General features: G+C 38.0%; 1 protein-coding gene across 7 annotated transcripts in view; it reads left to right on the forward strand.

The window, feature by feature from the left end:
• BRD1 (bromodomain containing 1) overlaps window positions 1-24,943 on the forward strand; it is a 107,381-nt gene that overhangs the window by 70,310 nt on the left and 12,128 nt on the right. For 6 of the 7 annotated variants that reach the window (XM_077834824.1, XM_077834814.1, XM_077834860.1 and 3 more), the window contains 2 exons: window positions 16,037-16,172; window positions 18,249-18,376. In XM_077834824.1, coding sequence (XP_077690950.1) covers window positions 16,037-16,172; window positions 18,249-18,376 — 264 coding nt within the window. Of the gene's footprint in view, window positions 1-10,233; window positions 10,437-16,036; window positions 16,173-18,248; window positions 18,377-24,943 lie in introns of those variants that run through there. The other variant, XM_077834835.1, reaches the window with a different exon arrangement.

The raw sequence follows: 24,943 nt of genomic DNA on the forward strand, positions 1-24,943 counted from the left end.
TGATGAATTTGTATTTTCCAACAGAAAAGCATTCCTTCTGAAATTTTCCAGCCAGCTCTGGTGGTTGGTTATGGCTAAAACCAAAACATTTCTATTAGTTTTTTTTTCTTTTTTGGCAGTGGGGTGGTGTGCATGTGCATGCATTTTGAATTTAAAAGTTGCTTGGGTCCCCTGTGCAAAAGAGACCAATTTGCAAGAAAATAAAAACAATATAACACAGACATATGTTCAATAATTTCATGTTTGCTTTGTCCTCTAATGCCTTTTTGAAGTTTAGATGAAGAATTCTAGTACGCCCAATAATTTATCAAAATTTGTTTATCAAAATGGATTTAGTTAAAACAGTGAAAATTTATAGTACTTAGTGTATAGGGGAGAAAAAAAGTTAAAATAAACCTTTTATGTCATACAGTGTGTTCAGTGGCATTTATGAGAAGTTATGCTCCTGTGATATTTATTTCATTTTTAAAGATTCTTAGTAATAGGTAGTATTTTTATCTTTTAATTAAAAATTACATTTTTTTATTTAAATTAGTAAAGTAAAAAGATTAAAGCAGCATAAATGAGGGGAATTCTATGTACCAGTACGCAAACGTGTAGATAGTTTTCTGTTTTGTTTGAAAGCTTGTGAAATATGTGTATGAAATACTTAAACATAAATAAGTATACAGCTTAACATTTCAAAAATTGTTCTCGTTATAGTTCTTAAACTTCTTTACCTTTTTTGAAAATATTTTTTAAGGTAGATTATTTTTCAAGACTTGTTCACTATTGACCCTCTGAAAATTTACTAGAGTTGAATTATATTTTCTTAAATCATTGTAACTTAAATAATTTTGTAATGGTAAGAAATGTTTCATGTTTCTTGATGCTACAGGTTGTGATGATCCTCTAGGTTTAGTTTTATGGTGAGTAGTAAAATACTATGGGCATCTAGGTGAATGCAGCAGTGCTACTGAATTGCTATTTATTATTTTGTGGTGCACATGGAATATAAACAGTGAATTGAGAATTGCCCTGTTCATGTAAAGGTATAGAAGCCAATGAATTGTGGAGGTGAATATAACACTCATGAAATGGGGGTATGCTGTTGCGTCTTGATCCCAAATAACTGCATTTTCAAGACCTGTTATAAATATTTCACTTTAAATTCACAAATTGGTATACTTATCTGCAATTTCATACTCTTCAGTGCCTACATCAAATGTATAAAGTACCAGTGATAACCAAAATCACAGTTGTTTGGCTTGTGTAAACTAAAGAATAATTATAGAATATATTTATTTGCATAAAGGTTTGATTTTTTTTTAAGAGGAGGCATGTGTGTGTTTTTAACATAGGATCCAATCGTACAAATTGAGTGGCGCTACCCATATGCATAAAGTTACTCATTCACATATTTGCAGGATCAGGGCCTGTATATGTGTGTGTTTGTGAGTAAATAATATGGAGTGGTGGAAATAAATTCTTCCACATGTGGGGTGTGTCAAATATATAAATTATATTCAGGAAATCTTTGTGTACACCTCACACACACGTGGGAATGATATATTTGTATTTATCTGGTATCAGTGGTCCTCTCACTTGTATTCTGCCCCTTAATTCATCTCCACCAGGACTGCTACTAACATACCAAACTTCTGAATAGCTTCTGAACTGCCATTTTTTATGAACAGACTGCTCAAATGTTTTTCGCCTCCATTCCCCATCTTGAAATACGAATTTCTGTCATTGAAAGATTATATTGTCTCTGGACCAGTGAAAGGTTTACAGCGTAATTATACAATCACAGGTGGAGATATCTATGAGGTAAATTGTGGGGCCATGTATCACACACCTCTAATTACCTGGTATTTGCTCTGCCTGTGAATCCTTCTCCCCCCAAACTTAATTCTAATATTCCAAACTTTGGATCAGCTACTGCTTTATTTAAAAAAAAAACAAACAAACCAGATTCAACCAATGTCCTTGTATTTTCTCCCTTTACCCATCACAAAGTAAAATCACAATCTGAGATGGAGGAGGGGGGTTATTCAATCCTAAAGCAGTAACAGGTTATATTTCCCTATTTATTTTTACCCTGCAGGGCTAGAAATTTAGTTTTATATCAGTGTGAAGGGAGAATTCGCTGTGTTCGATTGGGAGGTGCATCATTTTGCTTCTAATGTCTCAAGATACCTTTTAAGCAATGACATTTTTATGTGTAGAAGAGTTTAGGTAATTTTTGGAGATGTTTTTAAATTCATTATTTATATTTTTCCCTCCCATCATTTGTGTAGTAACTAGGCATTGGCTTGAAGGTAGAGGGATACAAGATATAATCCAAATACATTTCACAAAATATCTAAAATATTTGTAAAATGTTTCCCCTGTAATATATGTGGACTGCAGAATACATGGTGATATGATACAAAGACTTTATGTAACACTTACTGTAGGTGTCTTTTATGGTGTCACTAAGGAATAATATGAACTTTCTAAAATTATTACAACCAATGCAAGCACACAGCTGAGGGTCAATCCCAGGCCTGAAACAAACTTTCTTTTTCCCTCATGGCATTGAGCATATTACTGAGCGATGAACTGTAATAAGTAAATAAATGAGTGTCTCATTTTTAAAAGAAATATTTATTGCCTTAATGTAAAAAGGCCATGATTTTTTTTTTTAACTTGAAAGTGGGAGAAGGATTTGGCGGGGCGGGGGCTTGTTATTACAAATTCATGCATCTAACCTGAAGGACTTGATGAGATGAAAGATAAATGAAATCACGCGGAACTGAAAGCAGAGCAAAAAGGAAGGGCTTTTTAGTCAGTTTGTTAAAACAAACAAACAAAAAACCCACTTATGAACATTTCAGAGAATGAATATTAAGGATGCAAAACCCCTATTCTTTCAGGTGCGATAGCTTACACTAAACATCTCTTGAGACCCCTAAGGAGTTCTCCAGAATAATTAGGGAAGACCAAAGTTTCCAGTCTTATTTCTAATATATAAAAGCAAGCAGAAAAGCTTTTTAATTTTTATTTTTAAAGCATCACCCTTCATTTACAATAATATAAACAAAAAGAATATGGCTGAGGGTTTTCTTTTTAATAAATCTTCTCCAGTCACCTTTCACCTGTCTACCTCACTATTACACACTGCAGATGAGTTAGTTTTCTGATAAATAAGCAGTAAAATAACTTGGTTTCCGTGCTACCACAGCTGCAATCATCTTTAATGCTTGAATTAGAGTCTTGTTGGTATGAATGTGGCTGTGCTCATAGTATGCTGTCTGTGCGGGGGCCACAACTTTGGAACTGACTTCCCGGTATGATCCAAAATAACTCATATCATTTGATCTTCAGGGTATACTGTAAGGCCTTTCTCTTTACGTACGCTTTCGGGGAGATGGATCAGTGAGGTCAATATGGTGTTTATGGGAGTAGGCAGAGTATAGTTTAGATTTTATTTTCTCTAATAGGCTCTTTTATTTTTATTAATAGGGAAACTTCTGTGTATATTTTATGCCAGTGTGCTTTTAGTTACATCAGTGGTATCGAGCCCCTGATAAGTGCTGCTTCTTTTTATTAGTAATACATTGAAATAAAGAAAAGAATATAGTATTATTCCAAAACAGAAAAAAAACTTTAAAACTCTAGTTATTTGTAAGAGAAGTATTTTTGAAGAAGTGAAGAATATTTGAAATTGGCTTTGAGAAGAGAAGTTAGAATAACCAAAAAGGACTATCAATTGCATACACCAACAAAAATGTGTTTTGGGTTTTTTTTAATCAAAGTGTTGGAAATATTTAACTGAAACTCGGCAAGTCAACCCATGTGCTTTAACTGTATATGCTGAGAGGATAAATTTCCATAATATTTGATAAAATGCAGCTTTTATACTGTACATGGCTTGCGTCAGATGTCCATTTAAATTTTGGGAGCACAGAATATGTTTTGTGCATTACCCTATACCTCAAAGATCAAATGCTTATATATACAGATACAAATATATGCATTTTTGATGTGTGGTGTATAATAGTTGGGTATCTGTACAAACTGAAGTAAATGTAAAATGGACAGATATACACATTAAAAGTTTCTATTTTTCTGTTTTTGGTGTATTTTTTTTCTTGCAAATTTTATACAGAAGATCTGTATAATTTTTTTAATAGTTTTTGCCCTATTTAAATAATTAGAATTAATTGAATGTGTTCTCTTGCAAAGCCATAACTAAAGCTCTGTGAACTCTAGAGACATTTTCTTACTACCAGCGTTAGCAACATTGGGAGCCCCAGAATAGACATGTTGCCAGCTGCTGCTGGGTTTTTAGTAGTTTTTAACCATACTTAAAGCAGATATGATCAACACTGTTAAACTCTGGTGGCGACCTGTCTGTGGCAATAATTGGTCAGTCTGAATCATTGTTAGCAAACATGATCCATTTTTAGAAAATGTTCCTATTATATACAGGGTCTAGCAGTCTTCTGCTTTCAGACTGCATCAGAAGTTTTGGATCAGGCAATCTGCAAGGCTCTCTTTTTTGTGCTTTGTCATCTTTTCAACATTTTATTTGTTTAGTGCTTTTTCATAAGTGGTGATTATTAATCCTTATTTGGAATAAATTTTGAACATTTTTGGCTTTCTTTCTTTTTGCCACAACGAGCTGCTTCTAGCAAGAAGAGTGGCAGCCATTCTCCTGCCACAGCACATCCATCCTCACAAATTGTAGTTCTAAGATTATGATATATCTTTTTATGTCCTTATTAGGTGATATTCTTCAGATAAGTGTGTAGAAGTAGTTATAAGAGAGTGCCTAGATGAGCTCATCCTGATATCTTTTGGACTAGCTTGACTTTTATTTTAGGGCTCTAGAAAAGGAGAAGGGGAAGAAAGGAACTTTATTGTTCTTTTGAGAGGTTCTGGAGAGAGGTATTAAGAGCTGTCATTTTCATGGGCCCTCTTTGACCTGTCCGTCTCCCTGATTTTGTCAAGCTCTTTTGTCAAGCTCTTGCATTCCCCCATAGAGACTTGTTATGTGTCCAAAAATATTTTCATCCTCTTACTGGGAAGGAAGCGTTAAAGTCTGTTGTGGAACATGGTGATGAAAAGGAAAAGCATATCCTTGAAACTTCCAAATTACTACAGAAGCTTCTCCTTGGACAAGGATTAATTTCAGTCTTACAGTCAAACACCAGACAAGATTTCTCAGATGGCTGGTGAAAACTGTGGAATAGGAACAAGGGAAACTGTTGCCAAGCAGGACTTAAATAATTCTTCCACAAACACCAATACAGAAAACCGCACTTTTCAGGGCCTTTTTGTTTTGTTTCCCAGATGGATCAGAGCATCGTCGGCTCTTGTTGACATTTTAAAAATACCTAAATAAGATTTGGAGACCTGGTTTTTGGTGCCAGTATTGATTCTCTGTGTCTCTGGAAAAATTACTGGAGCTCAAATCCGTTGCTTGAAAGTTCAGCACTCAAAATCATATTTAGATATAGATGAAAATATTAGTTTATGAAAGTGCACTTCATGGGGTTGTCCATTTCCCCACCAACATTGCCAGTAGATTTGTATGCGAGACATCTGTTGAATGTGGATGCAATGGTAAATACTGGAATTACCTAGACTTGCAATACAAAGGGTATCAATATACAGCCCTCTTTCCTTCAACTTATTAGCCCATAGGCTCTTTACAAAATATTGTACGTTGTTGTCATCTCCCTGTTGTCAAAGTAATTCCATTTATACCTGTATTGTGTATCACATTCTCATCACAGCTGGATCACAAAGGAAGGCTGATGCAAGGAGTCATACTTCTCAGAGAGAAATCCACAGGCCAGTGATAAATCAGCAGAAAGTCATCCTTATCGCCTCTGAGAGAATTGCTCACTTCATGGTGATTCTGGATGCGCTTTTAGGCTGAGCAGTTCTGTCCAATACCACATTCATGTAAATGGTTCATAGTGTGAGTTAAAGTAAGAAAATGTAGAAAATCCTTCTTGCAGTTTCTCCATTCAGTGATCTCTGCAGGCTTAAGTGGTTCCTTGCACAAAGTTATATGTGTGGCCGTATCAAAGACCATTTTATGGTAAAACTCTCTGTTTTTTAGAAGGACCGTATGCAAAGGATGATAAAAGATTCTATGCTTTGGCAAATGAAGAAGTACAATGTGGTGTTTGCTTTTGTATTCTCCAAAGGAAATTATCACAACTGACTCTAGCCTTAAATGTGGGACAGAGCGAAGACACTGAACATCCAGGCAGGAGTCATGGAATCTGCAGAAAGTAATGGAGTATAAACTTTCTTGAACATAAGGCGGAGCATACATTCTTTCCAGAGCCAACTACAAAGCTGTCATTAAGCAGTCACCGTCTTCTATCTAAAACTAACAGGAAGCATCTGCATCTACTTCATTCCAGTGGGCAGAGGTATATGTAGTCTCAGTTTAAGCAATGCATATTAAACAGAAGCACAGGCAGACTGGCTTACTTTCTGCATGTTGGACGAACGGAATTTACATCAAGAAATCTTTTACTTGGAACAGATGGGTTACCCCAAAATTTAGACCTGCCGTGACCACAGCTAAGAGAATAGATAAGGGAACTGAGACCAAGGTTGAAACAAAAATAGTTATGTCACAGATCTGCTCTTCTTTGTCTTGCCATTGATTTTGCTCTTAAACAGTGTGTTAAAAGGACACCATCAACTTAAAATCTATTTTCAAAATATAAGTTGATAGTAGTTTCAGGTAGTACACCTGCCCATGAATTCCCCAGACACAGTCGTGTTTGTTTTATTCAAAAATTATTCTTCTCTCCCATGTAACTGTGAGAAACATCCGCATGTCCAAAAGACAAAATTAACTACACAGAGGAAACTACACAAGATGCTCTTAATGCACAAAGTAAATATGCTGGTAAAATGTATTTATTAGTGATAGGAACGTCAGATATTACATGTAACAATAGTAGGAAAAATATTTGCAGACAGAAGCATTAATTTTAAAAAGATCTTTTATCAGAGAACAAAATAGAATGGTCACGGATCCATCTGGTAGTCCCAAACTGGTCTTGCAGGCTGTGCTGTCCCAAACTGGGACAATTTTCAGTGCCAGAACCAGTATAGCTGCCAGTCAGGCACAGCTTCCCATCATACTAGCTTTAGGAAGGATAAACCTCTAAGAGAATACAGAGGCAGGAGTTAACATCCTGCTGTTAAGAAGAAAGGGTCTATGCCCCAAATTGGATAAAATACATGTATTTATGCAGAGAAAAGGATTTTTGGCCCAGGGAGATTAACATCCTGCAGATTCTTCAGTTCTTACAGGGAAGCTTCTAATTAGATCTGAGTGTCAATTCATTAGAAGTACAAGTGATAACATTGAGCATTGTTGTTCAGTCTGATTTTTTAACACAAAGTTGTCCATTCGTCCATGCACTAGGTGCTGATTAATTCCTGGGCAATCAAGGAATGTTTCATTTGAAAGCCCTCCGTGCACTGACAAACTGTGTGAACTTTAAAACATCTTGGAGTATTTTCTATGGGACTTCTCCCTCCCCTCTCCCCCGTTGCATTCCTCTTCAGCAAAATATTGGATCTGGGGTTACTATTCACAGAAAATCACTACTGTGCTTTTCACTAAGACAAGATTGCTGTGTGAACGGTTTCAAATACTTACACTTTCAAAAGTTGCAAAGAACTGTCCCCTTCAATTTTTGCTCAGATTGCTACCTGAAAAAGAAACTATGCAGGTTGCACACCTTAGGTTCATCTGCAAGCCATACAAGACACAACTAGCTATTTCAAGGAACTGGAGTTTACTAAACCACTCCAGCCTTTTAATCTGAAGAAATCTAAACTGCAGCTATCTGGACTACCATTCCCACCTTTGCCATACACTGGACATTGGATTTGCTGTCATCTTGTGATTGTCTTCAAGTGTGAGGTTTTCCACGTTGCAGAAATTAAAAGGTTTACAAGTGTATATAGTTTTATATATTGTGTATCTTTTTTCCTCCCAGGAACTGGGATTTTCTTAGTGATTTACCAGTAATACAGAATTGCTGGGCATGTCTTCATAAGGGAGTAAAATTTTACTTGCTTGTTAATTAGTTTTCCTCTAGGTACAATGTCCAGCAGTCAGACTTTCCCTTTTATGATGAACTTCTGTTTTCCACAAAGGAAAATAGATATTTGTGTTCTAGTTGGAAATGTTATGTTTTTAAATTAATTAAAACTACAATTCCAGAAGAACCATTCATTAGGGGAAGGTGAGGATGTGGGCAAAGCAGGTCCTGTTGGACAGCTCTGAGACTGCTAGGCTCATCTAACCTAATGAAGAATTCTGGGCACTTGATATAAGAAGATATTAACAGGTAAGTACTATTTTTCCAGCTAACAGTTCCCATTAAAATGTGAGTATTCTGCATCAGTGCCTCAAAATGGGAATATGTTATGTTGGTTCTAGTCTGCAAAAACATACAGGTATGTATAAATACACAGTTTACATGTTGTTTTTTATAAAAATGTGGAAAATTTAGAATGGAAATTACCAAGGGTGCAACTTTAGTTTTTCTCCAGTTCTTTTTGCAGAAACCCTTACTTAATATTTGTATCTTCTTATAATTCAGAAATACGTATTCCCATTCTGGTGTTAAATCTTCTTACTGTTTACTTTCACTGCATCTTGGCATAGATTATCCTAAATATTAACAGCCCCCTAGGTGAGTCTTTTCTTGTATCTGAGCCACATCTCACTGTAAAATACAAAGTAAAAGCCTGAAATCTATGTAGATAGATACGTTGCATTTGTATTTATTGTTGCTTGTCATAGGCCATGCAAACTTGAGCTGACTTAAGTGAACTCACATAAAGTTTTTAAACTCCTCTGAGCTATGTGTGCTTTTCATGGTTTATACTGTTTTGTCCCTGACATCACAAGTACTTTCTTTACTGTTGGAGCAGCCTCTTGGAAAACCCTTTTAAAACATTCTGTATTTAAGATCATTCTGCTTGCATATTCTACATTTTCTGTTTCTCTTCCACCACTTTTTTTCTGGAATGTTTTTGAAAGTTTTCCGTAGGTGTTGTCTCCTACCTATATATATAATTTCATTTTTTGTTTTTTGTTTGAACATAATCCTGTCCTGTGGAAGATTCAATCTGAACAGTTGATTAGTTTTCATCTAGAAGTGTGCAGCTCAAAACATACTGTTTTTACAGAACAATCATGGTGAGCTAGGGACTTTTCTGACAATTCCAGCGTTACTGTAGATACAATTGGATATAGGATGAATTTTTAAGCATTCTTTCTAAGAAATATACCTAAAATAAGCACTTTTATGATCATTCAAGTTAATGTTTGCTGAGTGTATTGACTAAATTTCCACTACGTGAAAATTTTCCATTTAGGAACTGAAAGGATTCTGTTGTACAGTATGTAGGCTACCAATATCCTTACATCATGAGCTCATTCTGAGCGTTCTCTGCTTTCTTTGAACCGTAGTCAAAATTATGGGCAAAAATTGAAAATTCATTTCTTAAGCATTGTCTCTTCATCCCAGCTCTTGGGTACCCTCTTCAAGATTACAGTAACTTGCTCTGATTTGTCTGCCACCTCTGTTTGAGTTTCTCTGGACTTTGACATGCTCTGAGATTCACCAGTGTGCTCTGAACTTGAGGGGTGTATTTTAGCTGTCTGCAGTGTACTCCAAGATTTACTGATGCAAATACATTTTCTCAAACTCACCCTGAGACTAATTTGATGAGAACTTTATGGATGTCTTCCCAGGCTGTTGATGCAGTTTGAAAGTAACTGGTTGTTTTCAGTAACTGGAGATATTCAGATATTTGTAGACTTGGTTAGACTATTCCTTTATGTATATAGGTATATGCATAGGCAGTGTAAAACCTCTTAAAATAGGGTCATCTGTCTTCTTATTCTCATTGGAAGGAATTTAGAAAATATCAAAACCATGTTCTTGATGAGTATCACACTCTCAAAGATTGTTTTCTGTGCTATCAATTTCTTATGTAAGTAATTTTCTTTTTCAACAATGAGCAACTGAATCTGAGTGAAGCCTCTGTTTTAGTCTTGCCTCTTGTGAAGCTTATGTTAAGTATTAGTACATGGAACATTTGTATAGTTTTCACTGTCTCTGGACACTGTGCTGCAAGGATGGCTTATTTATTTAAAAGCTTTGTTTCCTTTCAGTGAGACTTAATGGCTTTTTCACTGTCTTCCAGGTTCTCATATTAACTAATATCATGCTGGGTATTTATCTCTTTGGAGCCTAATTATTTTATATTATCCTCAACACGGAATGGAATTCAATTAAATGATCATTTTGGAACGCAGAAAGACAATTACATTTCAAGTAATTATTTTGGATCATGTTGGAGACACCAGCCATCCTTAAAACAAAAACAAAAAACATGAACACTGTTGGAGGAAGTCTTTGACATATATGAACCTATGCTCTTCATTCAATATATTTCCCCATCTCCGTAAGTTATAAAGTTGTACATGTTACAATATATGTGACACAAATTGGTCGCAGTATTTTTTTACCAATCCCCAGAGTCCTTACTCAGAGAACATGCTCTCTGAGGGATGATTGGTTAAGAATGTTCCATCTTTGCCCTCCTACCTTCCCTTCCCACCAATCGAATCTTCCTTTGAGATTGGAAATAATGCATACAAAAAAATCCCATACCTACTTTTGGTGCGTTTATATAATTCTATAAAATATGCATTATTAGAAGAAGTGTCTGGCTAAGAGAGGTTCTGACTGTCTGGGTATCCAGTATAAGTGCACAGATCAGGACTTGGTAACCAGTCATTTCTAAAGTGTATGAAACTATTTTTATATAAACAGTGATGCACTGTAAGAGGCATACAGATGTACCCAGGTATAACAACACACCTTATCCTGTACTAATGCTTACATATCCATCAAGCTGTGCATAATAAGGTTTGACTTGCATTGGAATTAAATTGGTTACGTGAATTCTGCTGGTTGCTTGTTCTTTCGGTGTCAACTGAATCTCAGAATGAGATTGCAGCCTTAAATGCACAACCTTGTATGTTTTTGGTAGTATTTTGTATATTCTTAACATATATTGCCCTTCAAACTTTTGTATTTTTCCTTTCCTTGTCCCTGCCTCTGCTCTGTCATCTCTGCATTTTACCTCCTCCTGCTTCACTGAATATGTTTAGATGTACACAGGATTCTACGTTATTTGAAGTGTTATATTTTTAATTGCAGTATTCATAATTATAATAATAGCTGAAAATTTGCTTCCCCAAATGATCAGCGTTGGAGAAACCCAGAAGTAACTTGTGGATTCAATTTGCATTATTTATTTCTAGCTTAAAACTGTTCTGTAGTTTTGTAAATTTTTAAAATGTATTTTGTAGTACCCATGTCATTGATGATTACTCTGTGATTCACATGGAAGCTAATGTTGCTTATAAATTGTACAGTCTCTAGAAAGCTCTCTTATGTATTAAGAGTGGGAGCAGTAGTGACCCCTTACACTTAAAATTGCTAACAGTTTGCACTTGTTTAAAACTTCCTGCAAATTTCACCGATCAGGCTGAAAAGGTTTGTACTTGGTCTTTGCCTAAAAACGTTTGTGGAGGGGAGTTTTTGTTTTTGTTTTCTGTTTTGTGAAAGTCCGAATAAAAAGAAATTGTATAGACTGCTTTGAATAGTTCTATAGCTGACGTAACTGGGGGTTGAAAGTTGAAGCAGTCGATGGAAATAGCTGCCACCGAGGTGTGACTTTTGCCTGTTGCATAGAAAACTAGTTTTAATGTGAACAAGTTGTGGGCTTTTGAAAATTGAGTATATAGCATACACAGCTGATTTAATAGACTTTCTATAGACTTGTAAAGTGCGAAAGAGGGCAAAATTAAGATTCCCCCAAAGTCTTGTATTTAGTGGATCTTGCTATGAAGATATATTGCTGAACTTGTAAGATTCAAATGGATTGAGAGAAGATTCCTGCGTACTTTACAGGAGGGAGCCTTGTCCTGATGTATTTTGTAACTGCCTGATATTTGCAGGAGATTGGGAGTCTGTCTACGCTGCAATGAAAGATCCACAACACTCCTGCAGCTGGCCCGGGCCAGCTAACCCTGGCTTGGGCTGATAGGTTAAAATTGCAGTGTAGATCTGGCTTAGGGTGGAGGCCAGGCTCTGGGACCCAATTCCCTTGCAGGATATCAAAGCCCAGGCTCCAGCCTGAGCCAGAACGTCTACACTGTAGTTTTTAGCTCCTCAACCTGAGCCCTTCAAATAACCTGAGTTCCGAGATTCAGTGCAACGCATTTTTTTTATTGCAGTATAGACATACCCTGGATGTCCTCCTGTTCTTGGGACAGGGAGCTTCATGGGTGTCTAGCCAAGCAGTTCCAGTTAATATAATTTAAATATGGTGTCACTGCTATGTTTACTTCTTTTTTATAAGTCAGCGATGCTTTGGAGTACTTAGAAAATTATGGTGATGAAATTTTATCATCCAGTTATGAAGTCACAATACAGATTTGCAACTAGATAACAGAACAATCTTGCCATTTTAGTTTCAAAGATTTAATGAGTCAGTCTCTATTTAAAATGCCTTTTTTTTTTTTTTACTTTTAAAAAGTAGAAGTTGTGGAGTTTTGTCATTTAGGATTTGGTATTCATTTAGTGGGATTACTGTGAACAGCTTCTGAAGATGAAATAAGTTAAATTTGAACTTTCCACAAAAAGATAGAGAAATAGCTAAATGTTTCGTGATTAGTGCTATTGCACTTTCTAAAGTTTCCCTTTATTTGACTCTTTTAGATCATATTGTACTACTAAGCCCCAAGTAGACTTTTAATCTTGTCCTGGGGGCGGATTCTAACGGTCTGTCTCATAATACAGCTCTAATTAGACTTTAGCTACCAGTCTTCTTTTATGAAACTTTCAGCCAGGAATTGAAGACTCGGGATGTAAAATCATAAAGTGATCTTAACACAGTAACGATTGTGATGTGTGTTGGGTTTGTTTTCTTTTTGTTAAAGACCCGCCCTGGACCCAATTGGAAGTTTGCTAGATGTAATGTTAGAAATATTGCGTTGGTGAAGTCAAAAACAATGAAACCCACTCAAATTCTTTATCCTAGGAAGGCCCTGCAGATGAAAATGTACCGTTCCAACTACAGGTGGCACAGATCCCACATAGGCCAGACTTATTTAAGCCACATTATACAGTAGCATGTTATGCTACCCTAACCTTGCAAGGGTGCTTCTACAGATTTCCTCTTGCTTTTCTGTTCATTAAAGGGCTAGGAACTCTGATAAATTAAGTTGTGGAAACAGCTCTGATTTACCTCCTGACCCCACAGCACTAGGATTGATATGTGAGCCAACATCTGTTAGCTTCTTTAGTAGCTTAATCATTGTGTAATTTATATTTCTGGTTTCTGGCCACGATGCAAAACAAACAAATTGGCAAGACTTTATTTAAGAGTAGGTCTGTCTACCTGCTGACAGCTATCCTACAATGAAAGGATAACCTGCGGAAACCTATTACTAGTCTTTCTCAGTAAGGCTTCATGTCCTTTGTTAAAACATTTCATATAGGCATCCTCTTAAATCACTCTTGCTTTGAAGGAATTTTCAGCAACATTAAGGTTAATCTCCTGGAACTACCTGCACTGACTGGCTGAGAATAAACATGATAAAAATGAGCATGATAAAGGGCTGATTAATGATTTACAATTTAGGGCTTCATGACACTGATAAAATAATTACTTTATTCTCCTCTTCCTCCTCCTCATAGCATGTACATAGTTTTGTACTGAGGAACATTAAAAAATTGTATATTTTATTACTAGGACAGATCCAGTGGAGAATTGCAAAAGACACTAGAAGTTTCTGAATGGGAAGAATGATAGAAAAGTGAAAAATGAAAAAGTAATCTCTTCTTGTCATTTTTAATTTGTTCATCTTTTAAATATAAAGGTAGCAGACTATAACAGTCTGTTTTTTAAAGCATTGGATAGGTGCTTGTTTTTACATTGTCTATACAAATCTAAATACTTTGATACATAAGGTTTCAAGAATTATGCTGAAAAGAGCTGCTGTGTGCAAACACCATAGGATAGGGTTGGATAGTATCAAATAAAATAGTGCGCTAATATAAAAAGATTTGATTAGTCAGTGACTTTGTGAGGGCTTGGGAAGTGGCATTTCTAGTTAGTAGTTAAATGAATTAGACTGTGGTAAAGTTACAAGTAACTCTACATGTGATCAGCCTTTGTCTTTACTACCGTGTGGTATGTAATACGTTTTTTTTGTACTTACTACTTTTTATAATTTTCCTGTCAATTTTGTTGCACTTCCAAAATACACAAGAATCTCCTAATGCAAATTAGAAAATTAAATAAGACAGAGGACTTGAGAAACGTCTTTAGCAACTTCTGCCTGTGGAAATGAGGGTCCCGATATCCTTTATAGCATGTAGAATGGCTGTTTTTTACAGTTTCGATTTAAAAGTACAAAATGTAACAATTTTGCACATGTGATTTAAATAAAAAATTTGAATGTACATCATACTGTATGTCAAGAAAATAAGTGTGTTCTCAGAAGTCCTACTTAAGAATAAAATTAGATAATTCTAGAGGATCTCAAGGCCCATAGCAGCTAGCTGAACATGGATTCCTTTAGCTCACTGGTCCCTAAACTTTTTACATCATGTTCCTCCTCCCCCCCCCCCTTTTACCCCTGTCCATGACCTCTTCTCCCCCCGGAGCTGAGCACAGGAGCAGGGACACAGCTCTGGGAAGAGAGCCCACAGACAGGGGTAAGAGGGCTGAGGTTGGGGGTGGGAGCAGAGCCTCAGCCTGGGGCTGGGGGTGGGAGTGGAGCTTCAGCTGGGGGCTGGGACTACAGCTAGGGGCAGGAGGGGAGCCTCAGCCGGGGCCAGGAATGGAGCAAGGTGATCCTCCCTGAACTTCCCAGAGTTTGGGGACCTCTGCTTTAGCTTAATTTGCTCCATTTCTGTTGATGTTCTTCCTATGTCTGCTTTGACTCACATCTGTTTAAAATATAGAGTTTTTAAAGATGTATTTCTCATCGGATCCTATACAGATACACACTTTATTTAAGTAAAGAATGCTGTTTAAACACGGACAAATGAAGAGTCTTAAGAAATACAGACTGTATGAATAAGCAAATAGATGCAAGATTTATGGTGGCCCAGTTATAAAAGTCTCAGATTGGTAGCTTGAGCATTCTATGTGTTTTCTACTGTTTTCCTCATAAGAAGGCTGAAACAAAACACACAAACTATGGTGACAAGACAACAGACATCAACTGAATTTACATTATTCATTTTGATAGAGAAGTAGACAAAATATTAATAGTCTTAAGTCTGGATTAAGTCTCTTAATAGTCTTAAGTCTGGATTCTTGTTGAAATACATTATTCTGAAATAGGTTTTCAGGACCTGATTATAGTGGAAAGATTCCCATTGACTCAGTGAACATTGGATAGGACCCTTAATTAATCACCACTGCTGGTTACTTTGAGCATTGAATGGCTATTTTCAGTACTTCCTGTCTTGCAATTTACAGATTTTAAGTACATTAAACTTTTATAAAGATGAGTTTTCTGTTGATATTTTTATTTTTAAGAGTCTGCAAATTTTGTAACACTTTTTTTGTTCCTTGGTTCCAACCATGCACTCAAGATTAACTATCCAACACAGAATTTATTGAAGTATGACATATGGGGAATATTTTTTGATGTGCCATTGTGCATATCTTATAATATAATCTTTATCTTTTTCCTGTTACCTGAAATTAACTTCCTGTTTCTTAACATCTGGACTACACAAACTTTGCCTGATCTTTCATTTTTGAAAATGAAACATTTTATTTTTTCTTTTACTCACATCACAGTCGCTTACCAGATGCGGAACAAAAATTATGTAAACATATGTATATAGACTTGTATAAAAACAAAATGTAGTTTAAAATTCGGTGTAATGTATACCACTCGTTTACATTACAGGCCTATCAAATGGTTTTGGAGATGGAAGTAAAGAGAGAGAGTTAGATGATGCTCCAGGAAGAAAAGTTGAACCTCGTCGCCGCTGTGCATCCGAATCTAGCATATCCTCCAGTAACAGCTTTTTATGTAATTCAAGGTAAAAATCTGACTATTTTTTTTGCCCTTTTAAAATTTTTAAGTTTTAAATAAAGAACTATAATCCTGCACCAGCAAACTAAAAAGTATGCCCTAAACTAGAGCAACAACACATACATGTCTGGTTTTAAAAAAAATGTTTAAATTCTCATTTTTAGGTTTCAAAATTAACACAACATTGAGGTTCATATCTTTTGAAATCATTTCAGGCTTTCTGCAAAATCAGAACCCAACACTGCCTCAGTTTACATGAAATTCATGTTTTGTAGGTTATCACAACCATTAGGGCTAGAAACTTTTTTTTCCCCCTATTAATGAAGGCATATATTCTGGAGCCCAGTTTTGCAGCAGGGGGTGAATTACATAGCAAATTCCATGGCCATAGAACCAGGGAGTAATTCATGCAGTGATATAGTTCTTAATTGCATTTCTTGAATGGTTGTCCATATGAATCCACTCTCCAAAAAAGGAGGGAAGGTGAGAAACAAATCTCTTGTTAAGGGTTCCTGAATAAGAAAAAAGAAATGAAAGGGCAGTTGGGCTGCACCCACATTTGTGCACTTATGTTCTAGAGCAAGAGGGTAGGGTGGATGAACGTGGGGCTTCACTTGAGTCTTGAAAGCTTGCTTGAAAGTTCCAGGCTTGTTCACCAATGGTGCGTATCTCCCGTGAATGTGACTTGATATGGCAGTCATCGGGAAGAACCAGAGTTGCTTTAATAAGTAACCATTTTTCTGCTGTGTACTCTTAAATTCACCATCAATGTTGGACTGCTTAAGAGGTTAGCATTAACATATTCATGCCCCAAAATTTGATTTGCATAGCATAAGGAAAATTTCATATTGCATTCCTTGAGGATGAGTGATGTATTGTGCATGCAGTGCAAAATAATTTCTGGTCAAATTACTTAAATCTTTTAAAGTGAAAATACAGGAGTGTGCAAAATTTATCCATGGGAAAATATCTATAGTTCAGTGATGTTTCTGAACATCACTTTTTGGGAGGGTGGAGGAGAAGGAATTCTTATTCTCTAGTTAGATCTTTTCCTTATCAGTACAAGCTGAATCAATCAATTTGTACATGTTGTCCGGCTATACTGAAAGAAAAGACTTGATGTGGTTTTAATCAGGCTGCAACCTTATTATTAAATGTTGAGGACTACCTGGCAGATAAAAGTGTACAGTGCAGGTAACTCCATGATCACTCAATATGTACCTGGGAAGCTTCTGCCAGCCCCCTTCCATCCAGGTCCTCCAGCCAATCCATTGCTGAGACCTTACCATCCCCACCCCACGGAATGAGGGTTAAGGTGGGCTATAAGGAAGAGGGGTTGGCTCCTGCCATGCCAGTCATAGGAGCCCCAAACCCCCTCCTCCCCTTTAACAAACACCTCCTTTTTAAGTCCTTTATCAACCCATTTATCTGGTCATTGTACTCAATAAGGAAGGGATTTCTGCACTGGACACCTGCCCCACACTTACATAATGAGTTGCGGCATCAGAACCTAACTCCTGTTCCTACTCACCATAATAAAGTTCTTCCTGAACCGCTGTGAGGAAGGTGAAAAACCCCCTACTCCACCTAGGCCAATCTGGTGGTAGGGAAAAATTTCTTCCCAGCCCCTCTAGAAAGGAGCGGCTAGTGCAATGCCCAAAGCAGGTCCTGACCAAACCTGGTATTTGCCCACCTTCCCGTCTCCAAGAGACGGGAAGGTGGGTGCTGCGCCACCTGGTCTGTGGAAAAGGGTATTCTCCCACTAGGCTTGCCCCTTTTCAACTCCCCAGCCTTTCCAATCCCTGGAGGATGAGTGCTCTTTTGCAGCAGCCTCTGAGCCACTCTCCCACCCTCTGCCCATAAAGCGCGATTTCCCATCTGCCAGCAAGCTGGACAACGGCCCTCCCCGCTTAAGGTGGGTGCAGTCATTCTGTGAAATACAGTAGAATTTACTACTCACCTTCAGGTAACTGTAGTGACATATGAGTACTATATCTTAAATTCCAAACATTTTGACAGAAGGGAGTGGAGGGAAGTGAGCATACTAGTTTTCCAGTAACATTTAATATTTATACCTCTGCAGTTTTAGCTTGCCAAAGTGTGGTAAAGGCAAACCAGCGCTTATACGAAGACACACCTTGGAAGACCGAAGTGAGTTGATATCATGTATTGAAAATGGAAACTACGCAAAAGCAGCAAGAATTGCAGCTGGTAACTATAATAATTGTATTCTTAAAGTACATTGTTAGGGGGCTTATTCCTTTAACCACTTATTTCCCTGGTCCTTCTCGTATGAACAGAGAGCAACAATACCCGAAGTCCAAAAGTGCAGACAATTCGATGTTTATTTGGGTGAACTTCCAGCAAGCATGATTCCAGTTTCCTTCCTTGGTGTCCTCCTTCACAGCTCTGACACCACAGAGCCTTACCTGTGCCCCTGTTCCCATTTCTGCCCTTTGCAAAACATGATTCCAATTCCCCACCCCCATTCCCTGTTTCCATTTCCCCCTTTAGCAAAACATGATTCCAGTTTCCCCACCCCCATTCCTTGTTCCCATTTCCCCTACCCACCCACTCACTTCCTGATTGACTGCAGACTATATAGTAAAACTTGAGTTCAGCTTAGCTATACCTTAACCAATCATTTTACTGAAATTTAACTAGCCAATCCTAACATATTGTAACATGATTATTTAACCAATTATATCCCACCACCTTAATTAGTTTACACCCAGCAAAATTAATTATACAGCAGATAGAAACAATCACAGAAGCAGACAGAGATTATACAGATAAACAATAGGGAAATGGGGACTACAGTGATAGAGCAACAAAGAAATGAGGATTTCACATCCCACCTATTGATAAGTGAGTTCTTGCCAGACAGGATGCTATCAAACTAAGTTTCCTTTTACATCTTCTAGGCACTTCCCTTTCTCTGGAGGCGATAGGCATTATCAGGACAGGACTGTATTCCTAACAGCCCAATAGCACCTTATCTCAATGTGACTAGTTTGGAATGTGAGGATGTGACCATTCGCTTCCCAGCTTATGGCTGCCTCTGCTGCTTAGTCAAATATCTTAGCCTAACCACAGGGCCTCAGACTATCCTAGTAAGAGAAGGACCTTACGCTGGCGGACAGTGATTTCGATTCTTTCTTTTATACCTCTATAACTAGCTAAGTGATAAGAATACACCTATATTCTTAGAGTGTAGGCCTTTACAGACAGGCCTGAATGTCTGTATCCTAACATACACTATTATAAGTGTGTATTTTGCCAAGCTGCTTAGGACCAGATTTTGACATCTTTATTTGCATTATATAGTATCTCACTCAACAAGTAACCTGTTGATTTCACTGGCACTGTTCCTAAAGTTAGGGTGTAGGAATCTGACCAATAGAAACTTACTAATTTTGTTTTGGACTATTTAACTTTTAAATATGTTTTTAAAAGAAATTAATCTCTTTGAAGTAAATAAGGCTACTCAAGTAATGCAAGCACAGTTTGGTTCAAAATCTTATCTACAATTGTATTCCATCATCAAGCATATTAAATATTCAGTGCATAATTAATTAATATTTGCATCTGTCTCTCTTTGATGTGCTTATTTTTATATAAACTTGTGTCATGGTGAAAACCACATAAATAAGTGAAGTGAAAAGACAGAATTGTAGCACAAGCTGTAAGTAATGTTCCATTACTTTAATTATTTGATTGGGGGGCTTAATGGCATTTGCTATACTTGATGGCAGAATGGTATTTCACACGTATTAGAGTTCTATGGATTTATATGTTCAACAGATTCATGCAGAACAAAATAACTCAGTAGTCTGAGGAAATAATAGGTCTGGTGATAGCATAAACATCTAACAGGTATAATAGGTTGTGAAAAATGGATGTATAATATTTTCTTCATCAGTTTCCTTATTTTTCATGTTATTACATGGCTTATCCTTTCCTTTCCATCTCTTCCTCCCTCATCCCCAGAGCTTCTCTACTTCAACAACTACTGGTGGGCAGTTCTACATTTAGTTTTTTCATTTTTGAGTTTTTTCACTTGCTCTCTTCCCTTCACACCCAGCTCTTAGTTGGGTGTTGCTTGCTCCTCCTCCTGTCTCTGTTCTAATGTGCTGGTTCGCTGTGCTGAAATAACTCGGAGGCAAATGCTGTTTAATAGAGCCAGAGGAAATACTGGATTGGTATTTATTGCTGCATTTTCTCTGACATGAGGTGATTTCAACATCCTTTACCAATCGGTATCTTTGGTACCTTATGGAAGCTAGATAGAGAGGGAGATGTAGTGAAATGTCCAGTTTCCATCCAATGAATTACAACAAAAGTTAACTCTGAGGCCATGGTTTGACTACCCACTGTATGCTACAGTTCAGTACAAAAAAGTTATATTTTAACTTTCATTATGTAGGACCGAGGTTTTCAAAAGTGACCAACGATTTTGGCATGTCTCATTTTTGGCCAGAACTGTGGTGCCTTCCCGGTCCTGATTTTTCAGAGGGTTTGTGCTCATCTTTTTCTGAAAATGGGACACGTTTAAGGCATCTCAAGTTGGACATCCAGTGTCACTTGTGCAAATGCTGACCTAAATGCACAAAATAGAAATAATGGCTCCCACAGAAACCTTAATGGAGGCAAAGTACATTCATTGTATTTTTTTTAAAATAGCTTATGTTGTTTTAACAGCTTCAGAACTGCCTAGAGTATGTAGTACATGGAGTAAAATGAACCTCAAGTGCTACCTCAAAACCCCCAGTACAGTATTTTGAAATGCTGAAATTCTAGTCTTTTTACATTGCTCTATATGTGTAACTGTAATAAAAAGTGGCATATTTCAGTGTACGCATACAACACGCACACAGATGATGGAAGTAGATTATGGACCCAATTAAAGTACATTCTGATTCTAGAGATTTTACCAAGTCTAGTAGTATCCCTCACCTTGAGTAAAGGGAATACCTTTGAAACGTTTACTCTTTCTAAAATCAAAATAAACTTTAAGTGTACCGTCTGCTTGAATGTAGAATACCAGTGCATTCAATTTATAAAAGAATCAGCTGCATATAGTGATCAAAACCACTGGGACAAAATCATTCCTATACTCCACTTGTAAGAATCAATGGCTTATAAGAATCAAATCATCTGAAAAGGATGTGATTCTTATAAAAGGAGTGCACTGTGTGTGTGTGTATGTGTGTATATATATTATGGAGGGCACTTATCATGGCTATGTAGTTAAGGTTGTGTTGAGTTTTGCAAATTTATTTATATATTACACACAAACTATTCTAGGAGAACATTATTAAGGTTACCAAGTAAAGTTAGGAAGTGCCAGAATTAAGACTGCTTGTGCAACCTTAATTTGACCCATTGTGTCTGCGTCTTTAATAACACGTTCACTTACTATTTTTTTTGACAGAACTCCTGCCTCATTCAATGGACAGGACAGATAGCACTCAATAAACGAGCAGCTATTCAATATTTTATATTTTCCTCATTATTCAGTGTGTGGCCTCATGCCTTATTCACTGCAGCATATTCAAACCCTGCTCTGAAGACAGAATTTCTCATTTCCTCAAGGGCTTTTCTGTGTCACTCATCACAGTACTATGAGTTCTTCACAAACATTGAATACATGTATTTTCAGACGTCTCTGAGGTGAGAGGATGGTGTCATCCACATTTTATAGATTAAGGGAACAGAAAGATTAAGGGCAAGTATCCACTAATTTTGGGTATCCAATTTGAGATGACTAGAAAACAGATTTTTCACAGTACTTAGTATTATTTAGCACTTTATATGCTAAAAGCACTGCTCTTACTTCAGTTGCAGCTGAGAGTGCTCATTACTTCTGCAAATCAGGCCCCAGGGTATCAAGTTAGGCACCCAGAAAATGAAAAGTTGGGTTGAAGTGACTTGCGCAGCATATCATAGGAACTCTGTAGCAGAGGCAAGGATGGGATCCCATTCTCTAGGGAAGCATTCGACTGCCTTAACCATCCTTTCTCTTCTTTGCAGTCCTCTGCCTCATTCGCTATATGCCTTTCCATCTGCAGAAAGAGGGAGAGCTGGCACTCGTCTGCATAGAGTGTGTCAAGTTGTAGCCCCTCTTCCAGCTCCTGTAGAATCTCTTACTGAGGTTCTGGTTGCACTTCTCCCTGCACCTCCTGATCCTGGGACACCTGTCCGTGGCCCCACAAAGTTGCAGGACCTCCTTATCAGATTCCTCCTGTTGCTGGCCAACACATGTGTACATCATACCAGGAAGAGGAAGTTGGACAGTGGAATATTCTATTTTCTTTACCTTGTTCTGTCACTCCTCAAAGCAGAGTTCCCCTGGGTGGTGTCCACTGACTCCTCAGATACCTTTGAGGAGCAGTGGGTGCTGTCAGGGGTGTTCTGCCCAGTATTCCCTTCCAGTTACCTGATTTTTGCCCTGTGACTTTCACTCCCATCCCTATTTTTTGTCCCCAGTATTCACTTGTAGCCCAGGTTTACTGCCCCTCTCTCCCCTCCTGGCTAAGATAAAGGGTCTTTAGCTGTTGGCAGGCTTAGGCCTATTGTTTTCCTGGAACCACAGTAGGTGCACCACCTAACTTCTGCAACAAATGAGACAGCAGTCCTACATACAACAGCCTCCTTTGCTACACAAACCTGATTCATACTCGGAGCAGATCCATCCTGTGCACTGAATAAGGCAGAATAATGTGGAAAAAAATTGTTTGTGATCATGTTAATTAATGCCTATACCATGCATGCACACAAAAGGACTGAACTCAAGTTACACAGGCAATCTTAATTCTTGGATTTCCAAGCTTTTGCCTGACTTTGCAGTCTTAATAATGTTCTGTTAACATTGTTTTATGTGTGTGTATATCCTAGGTTTTTAAAAAGCAAACTGAGAAATTCCATCATGTGGCATCATATTGATATCATTGATAGCATTGTCCATCAGCAGGATTGGAATCTTAAACTCCATCACCCAGACTGCTTCCGCTTGAGCTAACAGAGTAACTGATTGCAGTAATGGGTTGTCTTCCTTTATGTGGACTCACACTAGAGGGGGATGGGACACACTTTGCCAGTTGATTTCATAGTTATTTGGTGACAGCAGAGAAATGGTGAGACTCTCGGAATCTTGGGTTGCATTCCAGGCTCTGGAGGGCTGTATGCTCTAGTGAACACAGACTCTTTAGCCCATTCTCACAAACTTGATCCCTTCTACCCCATTTCCTCCAACCTCTCCCAGTCCTCCTCCTGTCTCCCTTCCCCACTCACAGTTCCTTTTCCCAGTCCCTTTTTCTTTGCCTACCCAGTCCCAGGCTACACTCCTTTATCTTCTCATCCCAGTCCCAATCTCCTTGCTCAGCCAGTCCCAGTTCCCACTCTCCTACCTCAACTCCTTATCCCCGTCTCCTTGCTCAGACAGTCTAATCCCCCCCACTTCCTGGCTCCTCATCTGATTTATCTCTCTCTGTCTCACCACCACACTGCCTTCCAGTCCTAGCCCTGGTCTACACTGGGGGGTTTTGGGAGGGGGGGGTGTCAATCTAAGTTATGCAACTTCAGCTACGTGAATAACGTACCTGAAGTCAACGTACTTAGATCAACTTACCATGGTGTCTTCACCGCAGTGAGTCGACTGCTACCGCTCCCCCGGTGACCTGCCTGCTCCTCTCGCAGCGCTGAAGTACACAAGTCGATGGGAGAGCGCTTGGGGGTTGATTTATCGCATCTAGACTAGACGCGATAAATCGATCCCTGCTGGATCAATCGCTGCCCACCGATCCGACGGGTAGTGAAAACATATCCCTAGTCTTCCTCCCCAGGTTTCTCATCCAGTCTCAGTCTTCCCCACTTGGCTCCTTGTCCTTGCCTTCCAACACCCACCCTCAGATTCCTAGTCCCAGTCCCTCCCCATCCATTCCTCCCAATTCAGCTTTTTGGCTCCTCTGCATTCGAATCATTCAGCTTCCTCCGCGCTGCCTGGGTGCCACGGGAAGTCACTGAAAGCACGGGAGAGTCAGGTCTCCACTAAGAACTGAGAGAGGTTCAAGCATGCTTAGTGAGTACTGACTCTAAGGAGATTTTTAGCTGCTTAAATTAAAGTCCCTACTGAGCATGGGCAAACTGTGGGTTTTTTCCACAGAGGTTTGTAACTTGGCTAAATGTGGGTGGATTTTCACTGGGACAGCAAAAGGCACATCCCTGACATCAAGGCCACTTCCTGTCAAATTTAGAGTCCTTGCACCACAGTAATAGAGCTTTTCAAAGACAAGGTCACCAAGAATATTTTAACATAAGCAAAACTATGTATTTTTCCCTAGCCTTTGTCTCAGAAATGGCTAAACCATTTTAACTGAAACTTTAAAAAAAAAAAGTCAGCCTGAGGAAGATATGCGGCATGTAGAATTTCAGCCTAGTCGCTTAAAGCACAGCGGCAGTCCAAGAAAAAACAACAAAAAAACAAAAACCAACAGTGTTAAGAACCATTAGGAAAGGGATAGATCATGAGACAGAAAATATAATACCTCTATATAAATCCATGGTATGCCCACATGTTGAATACTGCATGTGGATCTGGTCGTCCCATCTCAAAAAAGTTGTTTTGGAATTGGGAAAGGTACAGAGAAGGGCAACAAAAATGATTAGGGGTATGGAGAGATTAAAAAGAGTGAGACTTTTCAGGTTGGAAAAGAGACAAGTAAGGCATATGATAGTGGTCTATTAAAATCTTGACTGTTATGGAGAAGTGATTAAGGA

Source organism: Eretmochelys imbricata, chromosome 1, assembly GCF_965152235.1.
Source record: "Eretmochelys imbricata isolate rEreImb1 chromosome 1, rEreImb1.hap1, whole genome shotgun sequence".
Classification (NCBI taxonomy): Eukaryota; Metazoa; Chordata; order Testudines; family Cheloniidae; genus Eretmochelys; species Eretmochelys imbricata.